A 27154-nucleotide genomic window follows, 5' to 3' on the forward strand; every position below is an offset into this window, starting at 1 on the left:
ACAAGCACCCCAGTGAATTCTGATCAAGTGCTCTTCAGATTTTATTTTGAGAAACAGATACAGTGATGTTTTTGAGACCTAAGTTCCAGAGAAGCTTATTGTGAGAGCCTAAGCCATTTTTTTAGGGTTCCATGTAACTCTTGGTCTTACTTCTAACTGTTGGCAGTGATTTTGGAGAATAATGGTTTTTGAGTCCTGCTCACAATAAGAGGGCTGTGTGGCCAGGTACTGTGTGACAGGCCATGTCCTTGCCCTGCTAAGAAATTCACTGACCCTCATATCACATGAGAAGTGTGAGTAAGCAACCCTGCTTCAATTCATTTGGCTCACCACCAACATAGCACTTCTAAAATGTACATTGACATATGATCAACTTGGGCTATGGCTGGAATTTCAGAGGTTTTTGGTTTTGGTGGGGTTTTTTTTTTGTTTTGTTTTGTTTTGTTACTGTTTTTTATCTTTTTTTTTTTTTTGAGATAAAGTCTCACTATGCAGTTCAGGCTGGCCTTGGGCTCAATTGTAGCCCACGTTGGTCTGCAATTTGCAAACAGTTCTCCTGCCTCAGCCTCCCAAGTGTTGGGATTCTAGAAGTGCGCCTCCGCTCCCAGTTTGGAATTTCAGTTTAAATTTATGACCAAGGTCTTGAGTTATAACCCTGAATGTCGGCTGCTTGTGCTTCTAGATGGTCAGATGCAGATTTAACCCTTAAAGAATCCTGGAAGGAACCTTACAACATCCTTTCCCGTATGGGGTTAGTTGAGAAATGGGGCCTGTGTCAAAGGGCACTGAGATCTTCCTGTGTACAGCAGAGACTTTGAAAGCTGTGTAGAGGAGCCTGAGCCTTCAACTGACAACTTGAGTTACTACCAGCCCTCGAGCATGAACTTGAGTTCCTAAGTCAAGGGTTCACTGTAATCCTATTAACAACTCCATAGAACACAGTTACAATTTGAGACAGAATTTAAAATCATTATCACAAATCAGGGCTTTATACCTGTTTGTGCATGAAACTGTGTGTGCTTTTCTTTCACCCTGCATTAGCTGCCATTGTACATAGAACATACTCCAGTGCTTCCAGTGGAGAGAAAAGTCACGTGGCAGAGGCTGAATTTAGAATGTGGAAACCTGTGCAGTATCTTGTGCCATCATTTACCAGCCAAAATACTCTTGGATGTCCTACTTAATCTGAGCCTCAGTTTCATCAGAAAATTGGGAACCATAATTTCTAACTTATGTAGGGATTGACTGTTATGAAGTTTTTAAAATAGCACATATAAAATGACCTAAATCTGCAAAATGGTTTCAAATAACACTTTGCCTATTTGAGCCTTAACCCAGAGTTGTTTATAGCCAGACAGAGGCCAATTCCTTATTAACTGCTTCACAGCCAAAGATCATAGCACTAACCCAGCAAATATCCTGGTCACCTCCAGTGATCCTGAACACAGATAACAACCTTCAGGCATGCTTCTAATCCACATCTATCAGCAGTGGACATGCCAGACAACACCCTCTCTATCACAGAACAATTTCGCTCTAGTAAGATAGGAGGAGGAAGCCATTCTTTAACTCTTCCTTTTGCCTGTCCACCTAAATGAGACTCAATAAAAATAGGATTCCACAGCCACACCAATCTTGATTAGCAGGATGTAGAAACCAGTTACATTGCCTGACACTGGACTAGGAATCTGGGATAATTGTTAGTGTCCTCTTGCCCTTACTCTGAGATACAAGATTGCTAAATCATGTCAGTACACCCATCTGATGAAATTAGGCCCCCATGGGGCCACTAGAGTTTATGCAGGCATACATCCAAGAACGCACACCCAGGCCTCTTTGGCAGGGAAGCACAGAACGAACCAAGGTGCTCGCTGCAACAGTTCAGGCTTTTGTTTTGAAAACAGAAAAGCCAGAGCATGTGTAAAGGACTGCTATTGCTGGCAGGTGTCCTCATTCAAACACAGAGTAATGTCAATCTTCATCATGCCAAAGATAGGATGGCCCGAATGCTGACTATGTTTTCGCTTTTACAATATGGATCATTATTTCTTCCTACACCAATCCTATGAGAAAAGAAAATTTCACAGGTACCTATTTGGCGCATTTATTTGTGATATACTTCTAGAGTCAAAAAAGAAAAATGTCCCCTGATAAAGTTTAAAAAGTACTCAAACTTTCAACCAAAGTTGTCTAAATTTATTTAATGTTAATAACACAGATATTCTAAAAATAAACATTTAAGAAACAGTTGTTCTTTTTTTTTTTTTAACCCCAAACAAGATTTTGACTATAAAAACAGTGGTGACTCAAATCCCTAAGACAGAAAAGCATACAAATCAAGAAAAATGTAGAATACTTTATCTAATATTGAATTAACCTTAAACTCTAAACATTCTCTTAAATATCTGTTGGAATTGTGCAAAAAAAGCCAAAACAAAACTGTACCCATAGTGTTTCAACCATAAAACCAATACCTGGTTTCTATAGGAAAAAAAATAAAAGCATGTAAAAAAAATGTGCAGGATAGAATTCTAGACAGCCAAAGGGACTAAGAGTTGAGAGAAACGTACTCAGAAATGCAAGGTTTTTGAAAGCAGGAAATTGTAGTGACATCTGCCACAGGATGGCAGACCCAGGAATCAACACAGAGCAATCACTGATAGGAAGGATAAACTACTGTGTCTCTAATATCAATCAATTTAAATGATGCTCTGGTGAAATTTCCAGATTTAAAGTCAAAATAGTTTTCGGCAAAGAATGTTCTCTTCGAGAGCATGGCCAGCACGTGGTTGAGTCGGGACCTGATGCCAGCGAAATGAAACTGCCTCTCTTGATTCAAGTTTCTGAGTGAGTCCCTCAGGCACAGGTCCAGGTGGGGGCTGCCTAGGTACTTTGAGTATCCAGGAGTGTGGAAGTCAGGGCATCGGAGGGAAGTGTGGGAACCAATGGAGCTTGCCACTGAACCTTGGGAAGACAAAGAAGATGATGACTTCAAACTGGAGGATCTTGACACTGACATTTTTGATACAGGTGATCCTTCTTTAGACTGTGTGCCCTGAGAAAAGTGACTACTCTCATCTGTGTCAGTCTGTGTGGTGGTTGACTTGGACCACACCATGGTCTGGGAGCTTGATGCTCTGGTGGCGATGGTGGTCTGGGTTCCGGCACAGGCTGTGCCCGTGCTGGTCTGTGTTCCCATCTCACTCACACTCACTGCTGTCATCTCCGCTTCTGGCTCTGTCTGGGTGGCAGCATCAACCGCCTTGCTGTCCCCCAGTTCATCCCTGTGGCTGTGGAAGTAGTCTTCCTCGCTAATGGTGGAGGACACAGAGTCACGGGGCTTGGGCTCTGCTGTGTCCTCCACAGGAACCTCTAGGTCCAGAGTGGTCTTCTTGGGTGTACTTGACAGCTTGGCCAACCGCATGCGCAGCAGGTTGCCCAGTGTGAGCTCCTTGGTCAGTGGTTTTTGGTCCACTAGATGATCAAACTTGCCACTGATCTGGAAGTTGGACAGGAGTTTGGGACTGATGGGCTTCGACTGGGCATATAAGATCCGGAACTCCAGGTCAAAGTGTTCAACCACTTGGCCAGACAGAATAACCAAGTTACTGCTATTCAATTTTCCATCTGTCCATGTAAAACTGAAGGGTTAAAAACAAAAAGAAACTGGTAAGAATGAAGAATTTGAAGTTACTTATTGTCAATCTGAATAATAAAGCTCAGATAGGCCTGCCGTATGAGAGTCACAGCTTCAGCATGTACCATTTAGTGTGAATTCAACTTGCATTTACAGGTTTATAAAACACACATATGTCAACAAAAATGGAGAAACACAGACCAGCATGACCTCTCAACCTTGACATTTTAAAAATAAGAAAAGGATTCTCAAATATCTGGGCCAGTATTTTTAAAGGTAATGAAACCAGCTAGAGACACCACAGCACCCTAGATTCAACTTCTTTCTCCTACCAAATCATTAGTGCCATGTTCTTTGCTACCTCTTCTGTTTTCAGAAAGGATGATGACTTATTCTAACAATGATATCAGTGCTGAAGTCACATTCAGAGCTGTACCCCTGCCTGTCCAGCCTCTGATAACAACCTACATTCACCTCTGCCCAAGAAAAGGTTCATGCATATACCTTTCTTCACCTCAATTGGAATAAGATACAAGCAAGGCTGGCCAGAATATTATCTCGTTGGCTGGAGAGTGACATTCGGGGTAGGCATGTGACTCCTCCCGCCTCCCCAGGGCCATTAAGTTTTCAGATTTGATGCCAGTGTTGAACGAGAATCTCTACTACTACAGATAATGTAAGCCAGACTTTTTATCTTCAAAGATCAGCCAGTAAAAAGCAGAATCAGGAAAATAGTGCTCTGAATAGTCCACAGGTCAAGTTGAACTGAAAACCAAATGTACCTTTCTCTACTTCCAAGCTGTGGGAGCTGATAAAGTTAAGATTCTACATAAAGTAGTTTGTTTTAGCTTTTGGACACTTGCAGTTATCTCACTGATACAGATTTGTACCACAGGTATATAGCACCATGCTCAGCCAACTCTGTCTCTTGTAAACAAAAGCCTTACCTAATGCAAATGCTGTGGAGAATTGCCCTCAGTGCCTGAGAAGAATGATTCTTTTGAAAACCTCAATGATGTAATATAAACAAAGCATCCACCCAACACCAGGACTATAATCATCATCATTATCATCAATGGAAGCACATTTCATTTGCAGAGAGTAATTTTTATATTCTTTAGATTTTAGAACAGCTAAAAAACCATTTGGATATATTAGTATGAATAAATCCTACTTTGGCGGGAAAGCTAGATACCTTCTGAAACTAAAGAAGTCACAAAGAGTTCTAATTCTGCTCTGAGCAATGATAGTGCAGATTGAAAAGGAACATATCAAAAGCAGTTTTGGTTTTTGTTGGTATTGTTGTTTCACTAAGTTGCCCCAGCTGGCCTTGAACACATGGTCATCCTGCCTCGGATTCCCAAGTGCTAGAGTTGCAGGTGTGTGCCACTACGCCTAGCTATTGCTTCTTTCTCTTCTTGTTCATCTTCCATAAACTCAGGGCTGACACATAATTATTGCTCAGGAATGCCTGTTTCTTCAAGTGAGTTTTTCTTTTCTAAACTTTACAGGCACATCTGTAGGTGCAATTGCATACCAGCAGACAATCTAAGGGAGAGGTGCCAAAACGCACAACCATAAGCCATACGAGTAGCAATGGCAAGGAAATTATGTTAATCTCTCTTTATCGCCATCCCCATTCAAACTGCCTGCTCTCTACATGAAAATGCCATTGCCAGAGAGTTCAAAGATGGGTTGGAAACATGACCCATATTTTCTGGACAAAAGCATTAACTTATAAAGGCTTGAAGCATGGAGGAGCTAAGTCTTAGGGTGGCAGTTTCATGTCTGTCTTCCACATTGATGCCAGTGCCTGCATTTGCCCTTACCTTCATGTGAGTAGGGCACGTGGGGTCTACATCTCCATGAAACTTGGATTGGAGGCTCTGTTAGTTGCTCATCCCGTAGGACTGAGCCAAGGATTCACTATAGGATGCCCTTACTGTGTGGCCTCGAGGCAAAGGAAACTTCTGTATAGTTCTGTTGACTACAGGATAGGACCATGACTCCCCACTCCAATTACCTCCAATGGGAGGGGGCTGATGAACCTACTCACACACACAGGTGCACACATGGGAACAGTTAGCCCCAGAGGCTCTCATTGAGAGGAACAAAAGGCTTTTATCCTGGTGTGACACGCTTCATCTAAAGAGTTCAGATTAATAAGTGATGCAGCTGTTAGAGACATACCTGTAGGAGCCTGTTGCCACTCGAATGCCATCAATCAGAGTGAACTTTTCATGAACCTTCCCAATAATTTTAGTTCCTGATCTTGCATAATAGATATTTCCTGTAATAGTCCGTACTGACATCAGCTGTTGGTGAGGGAGTGGGAGAGAAATCAATGAACAACTCAGTGACACTCATTGAATGACCAAAGGAGGAAGCCAGAGGCCTTGTTAGTTTTAATTCCTAAATAGACTTGCTGACAACATGTGGAGCTTAGGGTCACCATTTAGTAACAATACACATAGTGTGCTAGCCAGGTATTACTCAGGTAATGTTACCTCTACAGTGATCCGTCTTCTCTCTGTCATTTTCTTATGTTTACTTCTGAAACCTTTAGTTCATGTTTACATGTGCTGTAAAAGACTCACCTCTCTAGGAGACTAACAGAATCTAAGAAATAATTTTGAAACAAAAAGTAGAGAACATATGCATGGAAGAAAAGATGCTAATAATAAACATTTTAAAAAAGGCTCAGTGAAGCAAAGTTGGTACTTCTCCTACTCTTTGCTTAATGGCTGCCCACTCCAACAGACCCCCACTTTATGAGAGATTGGAAGAAAGAAACAAAGTATGAGCTTTCTCTATCATTGGACTGCTAAGCCACAAATACCTCACATGGGGCTTAACCAGCAAGTTCCATCTTTTACAAGTATGTATTTACTAAAAAGTGCACTAGCAATACACTATGCATTTGTATGCATAACTGGTCCTGTAAAATGGTATGTGTAAAACATATACAAAATGGTATGCAAAATAAGAAAATCTGCTTTTTTGTTTTGTTTTGAGACAGGACCTTGACTAAGCCATTATGTTCCCAAGCTGGGATGAAACTTGTGCTTTTCCTACCTCAACCTCCCAGGTGCTGGGCTTACAGGCATGTGTCACCCTGCCTAGCTTATAATAATGCATTCTCAAAAGCTTACAACACACTAGAATTTATATATTATTAGAAATCTTACACATTCAAATTAAATGTTTAAGATTGTTTGTTGACTCTTAAGCATTCCACAAAGAATCCCCTACCATGCTCCCAGCACTGAGACAACGCACTATAAGGCATGCCTCTTGGCCTCAGGACTAGAGTATGAGACAGAAAAGTAACTGAATAATTTAAAACCTACAGCAAGATATAACATCAAACAGAGAAATGAAAACTTATGTCTACGTAAAAACCTCTACATGAATATTCATAGCAACTCTTTATAATAACCCAAACCTGAAAAGTATCTAAACGTCTTTCAGTGAGTGAGTGAGTAAACTGTGGCACCACCATGTGATGCTACTCAATAATAAACGGAACAACAAACTACTGGTATATGAAGCAACTTAGATCAATGTCAAGGATGTGTTGGGTGAAAAAGGTCAGCCTCAAAAGGTCCCATACAGTATGATTCCACTTACAAAATCACAGAAACGGAAAACAAATTATAGGTTGGCAGGGTTAAAGATAGTGGTGGGTTTTGAAAGGAGAGAGACAGGATCATAATGGTGCAGTACAAGGGAGATCTCTGAGGTGATGGACAGTTCTGTGTTTAACGTGCATGGGAAATAAGAGGCTCAGAACTACGTACACACACGTTGCACTAATGTTAGCTTCCAGGGCTTGATATCGTACTATTGATTACCTAAGATATAACCATTGGGGAGACTAAGTGACAGGCACACAAAACTTTTCTTATTATCTTTGTAACTCTGAATCTTTCATCATTTCAAAACAAACAGTGAAAAACAAACTATGGCTAGATATACTATCATCTCTGTAGTATTCTTATCAAATGAATTGAACCATGGGGAAACATCAGATAAAATAAACCCACAATCTACAGAAAACTAGCTGGTATTCTTTAAAAGCATTGAGACCTGAAAGATAAAAAGAAAAGAAGGAAAAGGAAAAAAAAAAAAGATGAAAGAACAACTTCAAATTAAAAGGAGCTGAGGAGACCTGACAACTAAACACAAGGTGTGATCCAGAATAAGGAGTTTGTGGATTGGTTAAATTCATAAAGTCTGTAGATTAGATAGTATTATACAAAGCTTGTTTTTGGCCTTGTTATTTGTCTAGAAGTTCATAAGATGTTGTTAACATTTAGAAAATTTGGATAAAAAATATTCAAAAAATTCAAGTGTTATTTTATAACTTCTTTATAAATCTTAAAATTATCTTAAGATAATTTTTTTTAAAGCTAAAAAATTTCAGAAAAGTACAATGGAATTGGCAGGAGGAGGTCTTCCCGGAGGACACGACTCCTGAGCTGAGTAGTAAGGATCAACATACAAGAATAAGCATGAAAACACCACTACGGGGAGTCTCAGGTGTGGCTTTGTGCATCTTTCCCTTAATGGCTATCTGAACACGTGCAGGCTTCTCTAATTGTAGCTAAAGCACTCTTGAGCACTTGCAGACCAGATAACCTAGCACTCAACCAGCCATACAGCCCAGGGTGGGGCAAAATCAGCCCCTACTCAGTAAGGCACAGATTCAGCGGCAGAGATGTGCTCGGGTGGGAGAAGCAACCAGGGAAGATGGTGCCTCCCTAGGAGGAGTTAAGACAGTGTAAATGTTGAGGAAGCTGAAGGAACGGGCCATGCACTCATTCAGACCTCTTTTAAACCTACTAGAGTGAATCAGATGACCATGACAGCTGCAATTCTGCTAAGACTTAGCAGACAACTGAACCAGTAAATCCTCCTAGGTTTCTGCCTAATAGATGAAGCAGAGCCATTCATGGATCAAAGTTGTGGTTAGAACTGTTCTGTGACTTCTCTGCTGCTAACATGTACTTAATGATAGGCCTTAGAATTACACCCGACACCACTGGTTTTCTTATGTGGCTCTGAATGGGGCAGTACTCAAGCAGTATACTTTGCCATGTCTGACTTGTGTTCTCCTTGCTTTCGTTTCCACCTGATCTCATCTTTAAGTGGCTGATGAGTAACATAGCTCTCTTACTTCACTCATCTCAATGCCATCTGCCTCATGAATTTCCACCAATGGCAGGTCAGTAACTACCTCATTAAATGAGAGCCTCTATTTTCTCGTTAAAAGAAACAAGAAACTGGAAGAAGTTAAATAGCCAAAACTTTGCAAACCAAGTTGTCTGATTAAAAACAAGGTAGTAAATTAGTATCCCCCATGAAGAAGCCTATAGTATTAAAGCCCAACTTTTGGCTCACATTGCTGAATATTTCATTTCTTGTACCTAGAATAGTATGTAGCACACAGTAGATATTCAAATAGGTGATTAACAAATTGAGCTCTGAAAGTTCATAGGCTGTTACTTAATTTAAAAGAAAAAATTCTATAAAAATGTGACTGTTTTTCTTGCCTCCTTCAATTAAAAGGACCAAGCCAGCTAAGGTGTGTAGACTTACTCCCCCCGCCCCCGTCATGATGATTGAGCTCAGTAGTTTGAACCCAGTAGTCCTCTCACAGTGAGCTACATTCCCAGACCTTTTAATTTTTTATTTTGAGACAGGATCTGGCTAAATCACCCAAGCTGCCTTTGAATTTATGATCCTCCTGCCTTGGCCTCCTGGGTAGCTGGAATTTTAAATTTGAGTAACCACACCCAGCTAATGTAGCCTTACTTGTTTTTTTTTTGTTTTTGTTTTTTTTTTTTTTGGTATCAGCGATCAAACTCACGACCTTGCGCTTGCCGGGCAGGCGGTTATGCCGCTGAGCTAAATCCCTGGCCCTAGCTTTACCTTTAAATACTTAAATTAGTATCATTGCCAAACAAAAGGATATACAGTCTAATTTTTTAATGAGAAATGAGCAACAGCAGGTGACAGACATGGTGCACACAGGGCTTGGAGGCAGACAGACTGATACAAATCCCCAGCTTGCTACTTTGTACTGTGAACCCTTAGGCTCTGTTACCATTTCCTGACCTAAAACATTAGGGCAGTGGCACTTCCTTACATGGCTGCTGAGGATCAGTCACATAACCTTTCTCATGAGTACTGAGCAGTCAGTGCCCAGGACAGAGCTCAACAAATGGTGATCACTGGAGCGAAAGTGGAGCCACTGACTTAAGCAGCAGCTCCCACAGCAGCCTCCTGGGTCTCACCCATGGATCTGGGCTTTGCCCATTTTAGGAGACAGTACAGGAGAGGGAGAGAGGCTAGGATTTTGAAGCTTGACTAACACTTCATTTCTTTTCTTTTCAACAGCTTAATCAAGATGTAATTCACATACCATACAATTCACTCACTTTAGTGTATAATTCTGTGGTTTTCATGTATATTCATGGATATATGCAACCATTATCAGATGCAATTTGAGAGCCCTTTCATCATCTTAAAAAGACAGTCTATCCCTTAGCTATTACCCCACCCTTCCCTCTACTCCCCTGCATCCTAACCCTGATGCCAGTCTAACTCCTATCCATAGATACCCCTGTTTTGGTCTTTGCTTTCCTACAAAGGGAATCCTAAAATGCATTTTTTTCATTGGTTGCCTTTATTTAGCATTAATGTTTTCAGCTTCGTACACACTGTAGCATGTGTCAGCACTTCATTCCTTTTCATGGCTGAATAAATAATATCCCACTGTGTGAATGGATAACATATTGTTTATTCATTTGTTAGTGGATGAACATTGGATTGTTTCCATCCTATGGCCAGTATGACTAATGCTTCTATAAACATCCATACACGAGTCTTTGTGTGGACACGTGCTTTCATTTCTCTTGAGTAGATACGTAGGAATAGAATCAGAAGGCCAACAGTGCTTGTTTGCCATGAGACTTTGGGCAAATGACTTTGCTCACTGCCTCAGTTCCTTCACTTGTAACAGGGGACAAAATTGCAAAACAACTCTGTTATATTTGTTGATGGAGGCAAAAATGCAAACCATGTACCATACAAACCTTTTCCTGTTCAGGATGAACTTTCAGATCCATGCACATGTCCAAAAAGTGGGCAACCTGGGCCTGATCCAGAAGGATATACACAGCCACTCCCTGCTTCCGACATATTTCCTGCAGGTCTCTGAAGATGTCGATGTCTGTGAAAACATCCATCACCACGGCAATCACCTACAGGGGAAGGTGGAGTGGAGGGAAAGCTGTCAGGTCACAAGAATACCACCTCATGGCCTGCTGTCTGAACGCTGGAGCCATCTCAGAGCTGGGAAAGAACTCAATCCTGCATTCAGCCTTCTTCCCAGTCTCAGTTTTCCCCTTACAATGGACTACTTTCCATTTCCCAGACACCCAGAATCCTACAAATCTTGACTTAGCCCAGTTGATACTCCCTACTGCTTTCCAGCTACTCTTCTCTAGTAAATTTCTCAAAAATGTGTAGATGTGCCACTGCCTTGCTTGCCCATGAACCTGCTCCATTTAGCTTCGGTTCCTTCACTCAGCCCTCCTCGTCCAGGCTTCATTCAGACCAGTGAGCTGTCTAATTCTGGGCCAACGCACAGTCATCGAAAGTACCTCCTTTACCCCGATGACACCTTGGCTTCAGTATTAAGTAAGCAAGACCTTAGATTCTCTGAGGCCTCTATAAGGTGTAACATTCTCAATATGGTTTGAATATTGTCTTATGTGGGATGATCTCAGGTTTTGTTTTGTTTTCCCCAGTTCTGGGGATTGAACCTAGGGTCTTCCTGCTGAGCCAGCCCTTTTAAACAATTTGATGGTGGTGATGGTGGTGGTGGTGATGGTGATACCAGGTCTTATTAGGTCACTGAGTTGCCTGGACTAGGTTTGAACTTTTGTTCCTCCTGCCTCAGTATCTCAGAGTGCTGGAATTACAGGAATGCACCACCATGCCTAGCTCTGATTTTTAATTTTATTATGTTTTAGAAAGGTCCACTCCACTCACCACCAACTCATGCTTAAAATGAGCAAAGGAGACACACAGACTCCCCTATCTTCTGACTCTCTAATGCTGCACGCCAGTTTACCATTCTGCTCTCCCTACCTGCAAAGCCTTATCTGACCAAATGGCTTCTCCCCAACTAAAGGTGATCCCCACAACCCTTTGATAGCTGTCCACAGAGCAAGCCAACAAGAACATGGAAACATTTCCTGAGGCTTTTACCCTTATCCTCTCAGATCAGTCCTTTTTTCTTCCCAGCAATGTGGCTCCAACTGTGCCTGCTAATTGATTTTTCCATACTCAGCATCAAATTACTGCAAACAGCTGCCTCTCAGCTATGCATCTTTGGGCAAATTACAGCTGTTGTGATTGTCTGCTTCCTTAGCTGCAAAACAGGTCTGCAGCAAAAACTAAAAAAAATGACTATGCATAAAGTGCAAGGTATAGAAGACCCCTTGCTATGTGCTCAGGTATTCATTTTTCCAATCCAGGGCTGGAGCTGACCAGACAGTTCCATATGGGGAGACATAGGCTGACTCCCACCTCATCTCATGTTCAAAGAGAAGGTGCTACAGCCACAGAGCCTCTAATCACCCCTGTATACGTTTAAAACCATGGCTCCCAGCTAATGCTGGGCAGGGTAGCAAGGTGTCAAAACCTCACAGCTTAGAAACAAGTCCTTACAAACCAAAGCAGAAAGAAGTAGGAAAGCCAGGGTTCAGCTCTTCTGCAGTTGGGAGCTGCCTAGTCTTCCCTGTCTTCCAAACTGTATCTCAGAACCACAGCAACTCCGCTCTGGAACATTAAGATTGTTTACTCATAAGTTTCACCACTTCCACTGTGGCAGAAGCCCTTGGATGAGACGCATTCATTTCTGTGACCCTGGAGGACTCTGCACTGTACCTGACAGTCATTATCTCTTACAGGTTTGGGGTTTAAAGAAGAAATGCAGAGACAAAGAGACAATTTTGCTATCTTTCTCCAACCTCTGGGGTACCATTTACTTGGCTTGGGGACCTTGAAATGCCAGCTCCAGGGAAATCAGTGCCATGAAGGAGCCTGGGCAGATAAATTCTCTCTGGCTGTCTTTTCCACCTCCGCAATCTTGATGCCCCTAGCTGTGAGCTATGCTTGGTAAAGGGTACAGCTAAAACCTGCTGGACACTGACTTAAAAAAATTAGAAGTGTTCTTTCTGCATTGATAGTAGCTTCAGAAATGTGTATTCACCAATGACTTTCTTCCATTCTATTTTGAATTGTAACATCCCTCTTATTAGGGTCACAAAATGTAATGTTAAAAGGTGGGAAAGGCTGGGTACCAAACTCATCTCTGCCACATGCTAGCTGGTTGACCCTAGGCAAGTTGCTTACTCTTTCAGCCTCAGTTTCCTCTCTGGAAAATATGGATAATAACATCAGCTATAGGTCTATTGAGAGGATTCAATGAGACAAGACCTGGACAAGAGCTTAACTCAGGGCAAGCCATGAAATAGGTGTCCCTCATTAGATAATAATGTCATAATAGATGACAGTTCCTCATCAGAGTCTTACAGGCTTACCCTGCACCAGGCACAAAGATAGCTATGAAGAACTTGCCAACACATGGGTTGCAGGAAAGCAAAATGATATATACTGTAAGAGGCAAAAAAATCAGCACTACACTTTTAAGGTGAGCAGGGCATTGTTTACTTTGTAGTGGTGGATGCACTTAACGTTAACGATGGGCACTTAAACGTATTTTGGTACCTGCAGGGAAAGCTTACCGGGTGGGTGGACGGGGGAGATGGCATCTGAACTGATCACAAAGAACAAGAGTTAGACATGAGAGACATGGAAGATGGGAAGGGCATCCCTCCTGGAAGCCTGGTGATGATGACAAATGAAGAGGTTGGGAATGACAGGATACACACCAGTTTGGCTGGAATGTACAGTTTGGCTAGAATGCATGAAAGGGAGCCACAGGACAAAAGTGGGAAAGAGGGATGAATGAACAAGATCGTAGAAGGACTTGAATGTCAACCAAGGAACCAGCAATACTCCCCACCACCCCACCGGTGTGAGTACTGACTTCAAAGTGAAGACTCCAACAATACACCAGAAGAGACTAGTATCAGTAGGAGGTCTGGCCCCACCTTCTCAACACTGTACCTAAGCACCTACAACACTGCAGGTATATGGAGACATTTTAGATTAACAAGCTTCAGCAAATGTCTAAGAGGTCAGATATCAAAAAAGAAAAAGCAGTGATAGAGTTTGCGGTGACAGGCCAGGCAAGAAGCAACGAGGATCACAGAGGAGGGAAAGGGACCAGGGGAGCTCCAAGCACTGGACGTGTTCTAGGGAAGAAAAGAGGGAGCAAGAGGCTTGAAAAAGAGACAGAAAAACTCAGATCTTCAAAAACAGGAAAAAGACAAAGAAAAACAGCTGCAGGGAGACAAAGGCTTCAAAATTGATTTGGAGGTGCAATAAAACCTTTATAAAGGGGTCTTGAAAACAGGTGTAAAAATGAGTTAGCACTCACAAGGGAAAGCTAAAGAGGAAAATGTAGAGATCGGGTTGCCTCTCTAACCTCCCAGTCTTCTAATATACAGTGTGAACCCACATGAGCCAGGCACAGCATCGGGCACTAGGAAAGTGGGTCAATCCGTATTCTTAAGAACTCAGTCTAATGAGACAGGAGATAAGGAGACAAGCCAGGGATAAGACAGTGTGAGGGGCCAACAGATACATCTCTAGGGCTACTGGAACAGGGGCCAGAGGAACATGGCCCAGCTGGCAGGATTGGAGAGGGCTGCCACCAGGAGCAGGGGCCCGAGTATAAGACTCTTCCAAACTGAATTTTGATCCACCACTTAAAACAATTGTATAAACAACAGCTCATTACATAGTATCTAACATGGCATTCTGTTCTTTAGAAAGCCATTCCCTAAGACCCTAAGGGGGTGAGGCGTGGATACAGGTTTTTCCTTCCTCGATATTCTGCTGTACCCAACATGCTTCCCTACTTCACAAAAACAGGACTCTCACAATCTTCAGCAGGAAAGCGCTTCCTTCTTCAGGATCCCACCGCTACCCCTATTCCTCCTCTCCAGGCTTCACACACTCAAGCCCCATATAACTGAATTAGGCCTGGCCCTCTTCACATCTGGGCAGGGACATGTTACCCTGAGCTGGGCAATGATCTGGCCTTCCAAAAAGCCACGTCTGTTCTCTAGGATGGATACATTGGTTAGGTGCAGGTGTACCTGGATCTCAAAGATGGCATGGACATCAGCTGTGACACCTGACCCTGAAACTTATGGTGAGATAGACAAAGACCCAGAGCATGGGCAGTCCATGCTCAACAAGGGCCCACAGTCTTTGTGGGCACTGTCCTCTACCAGCCTGTGCTACATGGAGCCTGTCCACTCTCTCAGGGCCAGAGAGCAGTCTATTCTTGGGTCAGTGTCCATGTGAAAATCAGTCCCAACAAGGTACCTACAGAGAAAACACCCAGCTGCACAAAAGCCAGGGTGGCTGGTTGGCTGCCCAGGCCCTTCCCAGTCACATGTGGAGCAATCATACCTGTGTCAAATCCCGTTTTCATGTCAGGTGACAAACTGCAAACCTACCCTTTGTGTTCTATTTATCCACTGATGATTCGCACAAAAGGACTTCAGGGCCCATGTGTTTAAAAAACAGAGGACACTTTTTCTCGATGTTTAGGAAAAGGACAGAGCCTGTTTACTCATCATGTAAAACTGGAATATTTTCCACTTACTTTCTTGTACAAAAGCTTGAAAGAGTTCTCAAGATTTCAAAACTCCATTGGCTATTATCCCTTATTTACAAAGCAGGCAACTAAACCACAGAGAGGCTAAAAACTATGTTTAACATGCAGGAGCTGGAATTTCAATCTGTAAGACACTGGGGCCATCTAAGAAAAGTGCTAAACATTACTGCAGACAAGTCTAATGTCCAGCCTTCAAATAAGAGCTTGGAATAAATCTTGAAAGGATCCCGTAAAGTGCTTAGGATCAGATCTCCCACAAAGGACAATTTATAATACCACAGAATAATTAATAGAATACCAAGGAAACATTTGAACTCCCAGACATGCTGGACTCCTTCTCTAAGTGGCTGTATTACGGAATAATGTAGAACTGGACCAATCAGAAAATATTGCGAAGCACAGCTGTCCAGTGAACAAGCTTGAGTCAACCCTGGACTTGGATCCTGGCTTCCACTTTGGAGACCCACGTATGCTATAGCATGTTAAGTTATACTGGTTTCTAGTCTATAAAAGTAACACTACCTATCCTGTATCATTTGGTGGTTCAGAAAGCCCAAGGTTAGGCATAGTGGTGCACAGCTATAATCCCAGCTGGGAGGCTGAGGCAGGAAAATTAAAATTGGAAGCCTAGGCTAGACAACTCAGCAAAACTGTCTCAAAATAAAAAATGGGTTGGGGATGTAGCTCAGTTCTGGGTTCAATATGCAGTACTGTGAAAAAAGGCAGAAAGTTCTCAAATGGCAGCTACTTATATTCTTAGTCCCAATCCTGTCACTGTTTCTGGAAAAGTCATTCTATTTGAGCTTTAGTGTCCTCCAAAGAGGGCCTCCTCTGGCTCTGAAGTTCATGATTCAGCACCCTTCATTTATGGTCAGGGCTCTGACCAGGCGCACGTGCAACCTCAAGGGGTCACTTGGGGCCAGTTCTTCCAGTTCTCATTCCAGCTCTTCTGCGTGAAGCAGGAAATACATGTCCGTCACTCCTTTCCTGTGCACCCCAGTATCCCTCCCTTTGTAACCAGAGCTATAAAGAAAGGTCAGGTATACAACATGCTTGGAATTCAGCCAGATGTTTGCACACATCCAATCGGGTGTCAGCCTGGCCAGCAGCCAACAACAACTTGGCCACTGAATTCCTGCACTGACCACATGGCATCACTGACCCCTCTCCTTTGCCTCCCCCAGCCAAACTAGGTGTAGCACTCACTCAAGGTCTTTGGAATGAGCTACATCTGTAGCTCATATTTTATTTTGAGACAGGGCCATGCTAAATCACCAAGTGTCCTAGGCTGGGCTCAAATCTGTGATCCTGTCTCGGGCTCCCAGAGTGCTGAAATTATAGGCATATGCCACCACACCCAGCCAATCCCCTTCTTGTTACTTTCCTGGAAACCATAAAAAAAAAAAAAAAAAAAAAGCAAAAGGTACCTTTCCCCCTCATTTGTTACGTGTTTTAATAGAAATGAAATTTTCTCTCCATTTGCTACATGTTTTAATAAAACTGAAATTATCTCCTTGGGATTTCTTTAAAAATCTTTAAATAAGAAGTGGTAACAGCCTTAATTTCAGTACTATCACAGTTTAAAAATATTGTTTGAACAGCAAAACACAAACATGTTGGTATTCATCATTTACTCTAGATTTCACAGGCTGTTACTATAAAATTAACAATTTGAGTATCAGATAAAAGTGCAGTGGGCCTCTTCCATCTGCAGAGAGTAGCACGATGCCTCTCCAGGCAGGCACATGTGGCGAGGGTCAATTTCCATTGGCTTGGGAGGGACTGATCACCCAGAGGAGTAGATCTACATTGTCTCAGCATGAGGTATACAGGTGACCTAGAATTTTCTTTTCTTTTTTTTTTTTTTCTTTTTTTGGTTGTTGTTTTTTAAGATAAGGTCTTACTATACAGTTCAGGCTGGCAGTGAACTCACTTTATAGCCCAGAGAGGCCTCAAACTCGCAGTGATCCTCCTGTTTCAGTGTCCCAAGTACTTACTGAGCTACCACACCTGGCTTGGCCTCAGCTTTTCAAAGAGAGAAAGGAATCAAGAGAGATGGTTTTGTTAGGGCTTGTGGGGGAGGCGGTGTGTATGTGTGTGTAATTTTGAGGTTTTGTTTTATTTTTATTTTATAATCATAGAAAACATTTTCCTAGCTCTAAAATCCAATGTGCAAAACAAGGTATACTCAGAGATACCTAGTTTCCGTCCCTACCCCACCCTGCCCTTTCTTCCTTTCCTTCCTTCTCCCTCTATTAAAATCACTTCAATTAGTTTTTGGTTTAGGCTTCCATTTTCAATATAAATGAGAATATGTAGGATTAGATGGGATGTATATACATGGGTGCGTCTGTACATGTTCAAACCCATCTCCCTGTAGATAAAGGGCAGCATACAATTCCCATTGTTCTTTACAAATGTGGCCCAACAGAAGCTTCTGATGATAGTAGAATCAAATTTCTAATTTTAACTTATATAAACTTGTGGTCTCATGTGGCTCAAGGCTCCTAAATGGGTCAGTGCAGTACTAGTACTTCAAATTCAAGTATAGAGCTGGTCCTCATTCTTTCATAGAGCCATAGGGTACCCCATTGCAAAAACACACTAATTTACTCATCATTCTATACTGATGGACCTGGGAGCTCTTTCCAGGTTTTTGCTATCATATTTAGTGCTGAAACAAATAGCCTACTGCATACATCTACTTATATTTTTGCAAGTATGTTTTGACGATAGATACATAAAAGTGGAATTAAGCTGGGTGTGTTGATGCAAGCCTATAATCCCTGGGCGGCTGAGGCAAGAGGATCCTTACCAGTTTTCAGCCAGCCTAAACTACACAGGGAGACTCTGTCTCAAAAGACAAAAAAAAAAGTGTAATTATGTGGCGAGGGTCAACTTCCTCCATTGACCCAAGGTCAATGGGTATATATAACTGAAATTTTGCTGGACATTGCCAAACTTCCCTCCAAAAATTATCATATGCATCAAGATTTTTTTTTTAAGTTAGTATGCCCACTACATTTTAGTTTTATTTTTTCTGAAAACAAACCCCATGTGTATAGAAGAGAGAATAATCCTGCAGCTTCCTTACTGTCTTATGGATGCTTGGGAAAAGAAACAAAATGGCAGACAGAAAGTGCTCACCAGGAGGAGGGTGCCAGGCACCAGGAGGTGGGGAGAAGGGAGAGTTCTTGTTATATAGAGTTTCTGTTTGGGTAGTAAAAAAATTTTGGAAAAGGTCAGTGGCAATCATCCAACATCATGAATGTACTTGATGCCACTGAATTATACACTTAAAAATGGTTATGATAGTAAATTATGTTATGTATAATTTTATCACAATTTTTAAAAAAGGCTAAAGATTCTAAAATCCTTAACACATAAACTTGAAAGGAAGGAATAAGCAGTAGCCATACTGGGTCAGCGGTGACACTCTATGACAGGGCATTAGTGAGATTCTCTTGGCCAGCTTCTCACAAACGAGGATTTTGCCCCCAGGGGCAACTTTTTAAAAACTGTGGTAAAACACATAAATTTGCCATCTTATTTTTTTAAGTGTGCAATTCAGTAGCATTAAGTACATTTCCAAAGGTGTACAACCATTACCACTGTTTCCAACATTTTGCCCCCAGAGAAGTTGACCAAGAAGTGTCGGGACACTTGTAAATGTCATGACTGCTGGGAGGTCGAGAGGTGCCCGTGGTACCAAGGAATAGGGACCAGGGGTGCTGCTCAACATGCTGTGGTCCTCAGGCTGGGTTTGAGGGTCCCTGAGTAAGGAACCTAACCCTGCCTCTTGTAGGTTTGCTGGCTCCCATCGCAGAGAAAACATTTTCAGGATGGTCAGTGCTGGGAAAAGGCGTGGGAAGGGTTTATCAGACAGAGCTGTAGGGCACACTCAAGAGCACAGTGTGGGTGTTCAGAGAATTGAGATGCCTCACTGTTGGGAACTGGGAATATTTACACCTCTCTTGAAAAGATGGAAAGCACGGGTAAGTGCACCCCACCACCACCAAGGGTATTTGCACATTTTTCAGGCATAACTTTTTTTTAAATAGGTAGTTTGAACTTTTTGGGGGGTTCACTCAATCTGTTACTTTATCTTGGGATCAGGTTCCTGTTCTTTACTTTTTCAACTAAGCCCACCTATGGGCCTTTAGTATTCTTGGGTAATTTTGGCTGTGGTGGGTCTTGCAGGGAAAGACTTTAAATTTAACCAAAGGAATGCTGGCATGCATTACCTCCGTTAACTTTGGCATTAGTGAAGACGGAGTATTCAAAGTGCAATTTTTTAAGTTATGATTTCCTTTTTTCCTTTTTTCACCCATCTTTGTTTCTTTTATCTTGCCTCACTACAAGGCGCAGGACAGCCCCCTAAAACAAACTTATCCCATCCCAAATGCCAACGGTGGCAAAGTTGAGAAATCAGTCTTCTCTGGGTTGATCCAGACATCTGGGGACAGCAACTGACGGCATTGCCCAGGTGCCACTGTAATGCAGAAGACAGTTGAGCAAGATCAGGAGAGCCTTCAACACATCCTCATGTACACCATACGTGGCCTCCAACAGATTCCTCTGCTGCTATTTCTTCCCACAGGACTCTTAAGCCAAGATTGCCACCACTAGTGCTTGGTTATCAAAACAATGCCTAAGGATGAGATCACCGCAGAAATGGTCTCTTTGGAACTAAAGCACATCAGGAATGTCAGCTGGGAGTAAACTCATGAAATGCACGGAACCTTCTGAGAGCTTAGCCTGGGGGCTCCCACTCAGAAGCCTGGAGAGAGTGAGGGACCACATATCCAAGGCCAGTTTGGGAACTCGGTGAAACCCTGTCTCAGAATAAAATTAAAAGTGCTAGGGTTGGCTTTGAGTTCAATCCTCTGTTCCATAAAAAAAAAAAAAAAAAAAAAAAAAAAAAAAAAAAGACAAGAAATGCTGGGCGCTGTGGTGGGTGAGTACAATTTCAGCTAACAGGAAGGGTAAGGTAAGAGGCCTGTGCATTCAAGATCAGCCTAGGCAACACAGCTAAACCACATCTCAAAAAAAAAAAAAAAGTTAGGAATAGCTGGACAAGTGCAAAGCAAAGCACATCATCAAATGAAGCCAGGCAGTGCTTTGAGGGAGAAGACCACGGCTCCACCACGCTCTGATTGGGATGGGAACAAAGACAAAGAACTAAATGATTCATCAATAGATACAGTAGGGTAGGGGTAGATTTTAAAGCACATGCACAGGGGAAAAAAACCTATATAGTTCAAAACCATCCTAAAAATTCCTTAGAAAACAAACACATACCAGGTCTAGTACAGTATCTCGTTTGACTTTGCTCAGGTGAGTATCAGGAAAGTGATCGGCTTAATTTCAAGCCATAGTTTACATCTATCATGTACCTCACTAATGCAGCAGGACACCTCACTCTGAAAGGTCCATATAAATTGAGCTAAGGGAGGGCTGGCAGATTCACAGTCCTCGTGCCCACCCAGGGATAAATACCACTTGCGTAGAAAGAAAAACAGAATCACCTACTTTGCTGTCCTTCCTACCTCTGCCTTCTCCTTCACTTGCCCCAGCTCCCGAGAACATGAGGCTGAATAATACTGAACACTCCTTATGTGTCACAAGCCTGCACGATTCTGTGTGGTCAGACAGCTACTGGGTAAAATCTATCCCAGAACCATCCATTCAAGCCACAATGTCAGGATTAGGTCTTGCCATGTTCCAAGTGACCCTGTCCTTCTCTGCCCATATTCTGATCCTTGCAGAGTCACACCGGAAAATAAATGTAGGTTGGTTCTCGATCTTTTTCAGTGAAGGCAAGTAAAGATACACACCCCTAGGAGTGACCCTGCTGCAGCGCAGCCTGGTCCTCTGTCATTTCATGGGATCCTTCACATGAAATTGAAAGTACTTTATTCATCCACCAAAGACTTCCACATATTTCTTTGCTTCAGGTACAAAATATCTGTTTCTACCTTCCCCAAGTAGGGCAAAATGCGTGCAAATTTACAAAACCTGAAGTCCAGAATTTGTACGTTCTTGGAGTCATGAACATTTTCCTCCCTAGCTGAGGAAGGTCTCTTGTTAGTTTAATAATGCCTCCTCCTCTTAGAGCTGGTCCGCCCTCCAGGCTTCCCCACAAGGGAACTGTCAAGTACTATTAGAAAGCATACAACATGGACATCAAAAGTCCAGATCTTTAAGAAACTGTTACCAACCTGGAGCCAGTTGAAAACTATCCAACTACCAATTGCTCCTCATAGCAGGGAGGCTGTGCAGAGTAGGGATTAACAGTGTGAGTCTTGGAATCACGTGTACACTTGGGCTTGAGCCTCATACTTTGATCTTGGGCAAGTTACTCAACTTCTCTGTGCCTGGTCTCTCTTTAACTGTGGCCTCCTCCCAGGGTTGAAGGGTAAAGTGAGATAATGCAGCTGAAACACAGAAACTCAAGCTGCAAAGCGCTCAATCATATCAACCTAAAGTTTGTTCGTGATCTGAATACAGATGCATGAAGACTTCTTATTTCATCCTCAAAGCAACCTGAGACATGTACCTTCATGGTCTTTGCTGTCACAGGTAATGGATTTCAAAGTTTGTGATCAAAGGGACACAGCCACTCCTGTGTGCACAAGTACAGCTTGCAGGATAACAGCACCCATGGTCACCAGCTCAGCCTTTAATTACCTTCCAACCATAGGCCTCTGTCTGCCTGACAGTGAGCTCCTTGAAGACAGGGGCAACTCCTCTCCACAGGGTACCAACAAAGCATGGTGGTTAGGAGGCTCTGCCTTAGGCTGAGTCCCAGCTCCATGCTTCCTAGCTGTATGATCTCTCAGCAACGTAGCTTCTCTGTACCTCAGCTCTATCATTTGTGAAGTGGAGATAATATTTGTACCTACTTTGTGATTACTTAGGATACCATCTGGTAGCGAAGCTGTAAGATTATTTGTTTGCTTACAGAAGACATGGCCTCTGAGCCCTCAAATCCCAGCCATGTCTCAATCCAACTTATGTCCACATCCTTTGGTTTCAACAGTACTCTCCTTCCTGTATCGAAGTTTAGTAGCATAGATGCCTACTCAAGGCAAAATCTCAATCCTCTTCATTCTTCCTATACCTCCCTCTCCTGTCCCCTCTCTTCCAGTCCATTGAGTCAACTACTGTCAGTTCTTCCTACCTGTACTCTTAGCACAGATCTTCTACTCCTACATAGATCCTCCTGGCCTCCTTACAGCTGCCCTGGACACCAGGCTCATTTCTCTCAAACCCATCCACTCCCATGCTCCTGTAGGAATTACTACTCAGGACACCAATCTGATCATGCCCCCTGCTTCCTAAACCTTTAATGTCCCCTGTTTCCCTTTCAGTAGGTGCAGAGACTTTATCTCCCTCCTCAGTGCCTCTCCTACCAATAACTTTCACGTAATGTCTGCTCCAGTTGTGGAGCATCTGGTCACCTTCAAAGTGCCAAATCTGGCCCCTTCCCACTGGGCAAGCTCCATGCATCCTCTGGATCCAACTCCAAGGCCACCACCACTCCTGAGACTTTTTTTCAGCTCCCCTTCACTGCCAATAACAACCTCATCACGCCTTCCTACCAACAAAGTGACCACTCTGAAGCAGACAAGGATCATGCCTTTCCATGAGGCCCCAGCTGAGGTAGTGAAACACAGTGGGCACTGAATAAGCAAAGAGCTTGGCATGTGTTAGATATGCTGAAAATATATGTTTGATTTAAAGATAATGTACCACTTTCTCAGTTAAAACTGCTCAGGGTCCTAATATAGAATCTGGGAGAGAAGAGTGTATTAAAGAGATTAGAGCACAAAACAGCTTATACCTCTCTATCCAGGAATGAACATATCACAAAATGCCTATGGGACAGAAGGAAGGAACAGAGAGTCCAGCTTTAACCCCTCTAAAGCCAGCAAGTTTACAGACAGTTTTTGTACCTGGCCTCCAGCTCCAGTGCCCCATCACTAACATTAAAATTTGGGATGAAGCAATCCATGACCTATTCTTACTTGTCACAGGTTCCAAGGGCTCAAGTTTGCCTCCTGGAGGAGAGCTTTGGGAACTTGAACCTACACCAGCAACTAGGCCTTTTCCATCGTTTTTAACCTTCTTATGAACCCATAAGTGAAATGTCTGCAGCCTCAAAAGGACCTTAAATCATCCGAAGCACAAGGGTGACACCAGCCTAGCCAAAGCCTGCACCCACTCCCACAGAGGCAAGGCCTAGGTCGCTGTATCTTCTCCCACTACAGCCCCACCAGGCAGGCAAAAAAACCACCATCAGGAACTCAGGCTTGTTCTTGGTGCACAGGTGCCTTCACCCACAATCCTAGGTGGCCTTCTGAGTCTTTCAGCAGCCTGGGGGTTTTGCTTACCATGTACCTGGCATAGCCTGAAGGCCAGCAAGTTGAGCACTGCCAGGAAGCAAGTGAGCAGACCTTAGCTCTGGACTAAAGTTGTTGCCACACCTAACTTTAGTGCAGCATTCCTCCTCCCTGATGCCCAGCACCCTGCTGGCAGTTGGGCAAGGTCTTCTGCGGTACCTCTACTGTGCCACACTAAGACAGCAGGACAAAACCCACTGTGGATGGATGCCCATCTAATGCAGGGGTGTCTGCATTTTAGAAGGTCACTGTTATCTGTAACAGCCCCAGTTTACGAAAACAAGCCCCCCACCCCAACTTTTCCATCAGTCCTTGCATAGGCAAAGAGACAGGGTTGTCACTTTGCCACCCTTGTGTTAATCCTCTTTCTGCAACGTAAGAAAAGTGGAAGTAAAGTAAATTAGCAATAATTGACTCCCAATGCACCACAGTTGTCTCCGGGGCCCATCTTTCAGAAATTTTTCCCTAGATCACACGCTCTTTTGTAATATGTCCAAGAAGCTGCTGAATGTGGGATCTCATATTGGCTGAGGCTCAGGATAATTTTGCAAACCAGTTTGGTTTTAAATGATAATTTTAACTAAAGTTCTTCTGGTCCCTCCTCCAGGGATTCGAATATTGGAACTAAGGCACATTTGCACCCTTGGGGTCGAAACTCCCCACTTTCACCTGTCGCCAGAGCGACCAAGGGGATCCAGGATCCAATGAAGACCTGCAGAATAGGACGAGTGGAGGACCTGGGTCCATTAAAGCAGGGCGACCAGGAAGGAGGTAGTGGGCCCGGCCCGCCTCCCAGCAGCCCTCAATCTCACTCGTGAAGAGGGTCTCCGGCCCGATAATGGTGGGGCCCCGTGCGGCCGCTCACCTCTCGCGCCGAGCGGATCTGCTGGCGCAGCGCATCCTTGCAGCCATAGGGGCCGCCGGCACCCGCGCCGCGGGGCTGGAAGTGCGCCTCGACTCGCGTGGTGCCGCGGTAGGCGCCCTGGTAGAAGGCCGGCCAGCCGAGCTCCAGCAGCGGAGGCTCTAGGTCGGACTGCTCGGGGAAATAGGTGCCGGACGAGCAGTCGTGCGACGAGCCGAACGAGTCCTCGACTGCCGCCGCCGCGCCCTCTTCTTTGGGCCGCTGGGCCGAGTGCAGTACAGCGCGCACCTCGTCGGGGTTCAGGAAGCGGCCAAGGCGCTCGCGCCGCAGGAAAGCCGTGAAGGCTTCGGGGCCGCCAGCCACCAACTCCTCGAGGGCCAGGCGCCGCTCCTCGCTGAACAGCTCGGAGGGATTGGGCGGCCCGCATGGCGACAGGCAGCAGGCAGGTAACTCGTCCAGGACTTCGGGTCGCAGAGCCATTGTAGTGGTTCCACCGGACCACGCTCTGTCGGGGTAGCAGTGCAGGCCGCTTTATACGAACCTTTGAATCAAACTGGCCCGCGCCATTGGCCACCGCTGTCGTTCAGCTCTCCCATTGGTTACTTGCCTCCCAACGGCGGGGCGGGGTGATGGGACGGCCTCCCCAGCTGGTCACGCCCCCGATTGCTATTGGCTGCGACTCCACGAGCTGTATTGACCAGGGGTGTGATCCTCACTACTCTGATTTCCCTGGCGAATTTTAACTTTGGCTTCGCTGTGCCTGCGTTAGCCATGACTACTCTGCACCTACTGGAAACCACGCTCTGCGCAGTCAGGCTAGAGAGAGCAATTGGGCGTGAAGGACCGAGCAAGCCGGGGTGGTGGAGCTCCGCCGGCCGGACCCTGGCCAGTCCTGTGCGCCCTCTGCTGGCCACACGCGCGGCCCTCTGAGGCCCGGGGCCGTCAGGTCTAGGCAGGGCTGACAGGCTGGCACTTCTTCCTGGGCACATTGACCACGCGTTTCCTGAGCTCTGAAAGCTTGAGTGTGACCAACAGTTTTGCCTTTATATCCTCCATGCCGTCGTTCATTTGTTGGCTCGTTGGTTCCTTGAAAAAATACTGGTTCATTATGATAATAATCACTTCAATTAGACGCTTCACTTTCTTTTCTTTCACTTTGTTTCTCTGGCACCTTCACAGATACTCTTGGAGAGATTTGGTTTGGCTGCAGCCTACTTCAGTTGTGACCTACCCCAGATGACTCAGCCCTGCAGTCCTCCTCAGGTCTACAAAGAACCCCTCTGCCACCCATGATAAAACAGAAAGATTAAGCCTGACACTGTGCATACACAAACCGTACCTTTTTTTTCTATGTAAGCAACCTCCCTATACCCTTAGCAAGTCCCGTCTATCACTGACCCCCTTAAGCTACAACATTAAGTCCTCTTAATGTTATTAAAGCCTCTTCCAAGTGGCATAGTTTTTTTGTTTTTTACTATTTGTGATTTCTTTCCCAAGACCTATCCCAGGTCGCATCAGAGACTGCTGGCTATGAAAGCAGCCAGCTGCTGGAGCTGGTAATACTGAATGCAGCCAGGAGCCAAGAATGAAAATGAATAATAGAGAACTGTCTGGAGGTGCCATCTATGACAACTGAAAAGGTTCCTAAGGCCTGCTGGGAGGTGTTGGCTCCAAATGACAAAGAGGCCCCCAAAGAGCAGATAGCTGCTGGCATTCAAAGTCCAGGGCTGTTCATATGAAAAAGAGCCACAGTTTTGTCAATTCACGATTTTTATTCAAATTGAGCAAAAACTCTCAACTGATTGGCTAAAAAGAGAACTACTTTAGAGGACCTTGAATGAGACAGCTGACCACAGTGACATTCTGCAGCTAGCTCAAGACTCAGCCCATGTCAGATTTCCATCTTATGTGCAGCTAAGTATCCACCTGACCCACTGACTACCAACATGTATCTCTCCAGCAATTCTCTCCTTTCTCCTGATTCCTAAACTTCTTTTAATTGATTCATTTCTAATACCATACAATCATGCTCAAGTATTATTCATATTAAAACAATCCTTTTTAGCCCTACAGTCCTCTAGAGCTACCTCCACATTTCCTGTTCACTTTTACAACTAAAACCCCAAATCAGAAGTCTATATTTGTCTCCAGTTTTCCTCTAGTTCTTCTTTGAATGTTCTCTACTCAGACGAATATCCCTCCTGCTCAACCAAAATCCTTCACAATGCTAAATCCAGCAGTAAATTTGAATGCTTCATCTTCTTTGTGTGAATGAGAGGGCCTATACACAACTGTGAAGTACTTCATAAAGGTGAGTCTCACTGTTATTATTTAGCAGCCAGGAAATTTCATTTTGAAGTGGGTGAATACACACTACTGCTAAGACACCTCTCTTTCTCTTCCCATTCTTTCCCCTTCTT

At 43.8% G+C, this 27154-nt stretch overlaps 1 protein-coding gene across 2 annotated transcripts; it reads right to left on the reverse strand.

Annotated features, from left to right (window-relative positions):
* Window positions 1-2174: 2174 nt before the first annotated feature.
* Window positions 2175-25269, reverse strand: Fam83d (family with sequence similarity 83 member D). Of its 2 annotated transcripts, XM_003467656.4 has the most exons (4): window positions 24738-25255; window positions 10738-10905; window positions 5828-5952; window positions 2175-3641 (listed from the first exon to the last, which is right to left on the reverse strand). In XM_003467656.4, exons 1-4 carry the CDS (start codon window positions 25212-25214, stop codon window positions 2654-2656), a joined length of 1758 nt encoding a protein of 585 aa, XP_003467704.2. In that variant the 5' UTR covers window positions 25215-25255; the 3' UTR covers window positions 2175-2653. The 2 variants fall into 2 exon arrangements, with proteins under 2 accessions (XP_003467704.2, XP_063104423.1); XM_063248353.1 differs by lacking the exon at window positions 2175-3641 and having other exon boundaries at window positions 5897-5952; window positions 10734-10905; window positions 24738-25269.
* Between the last annotated feature and the right edge of the window lie 1885 nt (window positions 25270-27154).

Source organism: Cavia porcellus, unplaced genomic scaffold (genome assembly GCF_034190915.1).
Source record: "Cavia porcellus strain 051 isolate PalLab524CR breed Dunkin Hartley unplaced genomic scaffold, mCavPor4.1 scaffold_5, whole genome shotgun sequence".
In the NCBI taxonomy this organism is placed as follows: domain Eukaryota; kingdom Metazoa; phylum Chordata; class Mammalia; order Rodentia; family Caviidae; genus Cavia; species Cavia porcellus.

What these genes read in the sequence shown, in the direction of transcription:
- Fam83d (XM_003467656.4), bottom strand. Translation starts at nt 25,214, where the DNA reads ATGGCTCTGCGACCCGAAGTCCTGGACGAGTTACCTGCCTGCTGCCTG. An exon ending in AGATCCGCTCGGCGCGAGAG is followed by an intron (nt 10,906 to 24,737) that starts GTGAGCGGCCGC and finishes CTTCCCCTGTAG; the next exon opens with GTGATTGCCGTGGTGATGGA. An exon ending in GTGGCAACAGGCTCCTACAG is followed by an intron (nt 3,642 to 5,827) that starts GTATGTCTCTAA and finishes TTAACCCTTCAG; the next exon opens with TTTTACATGGACAGATGGAA.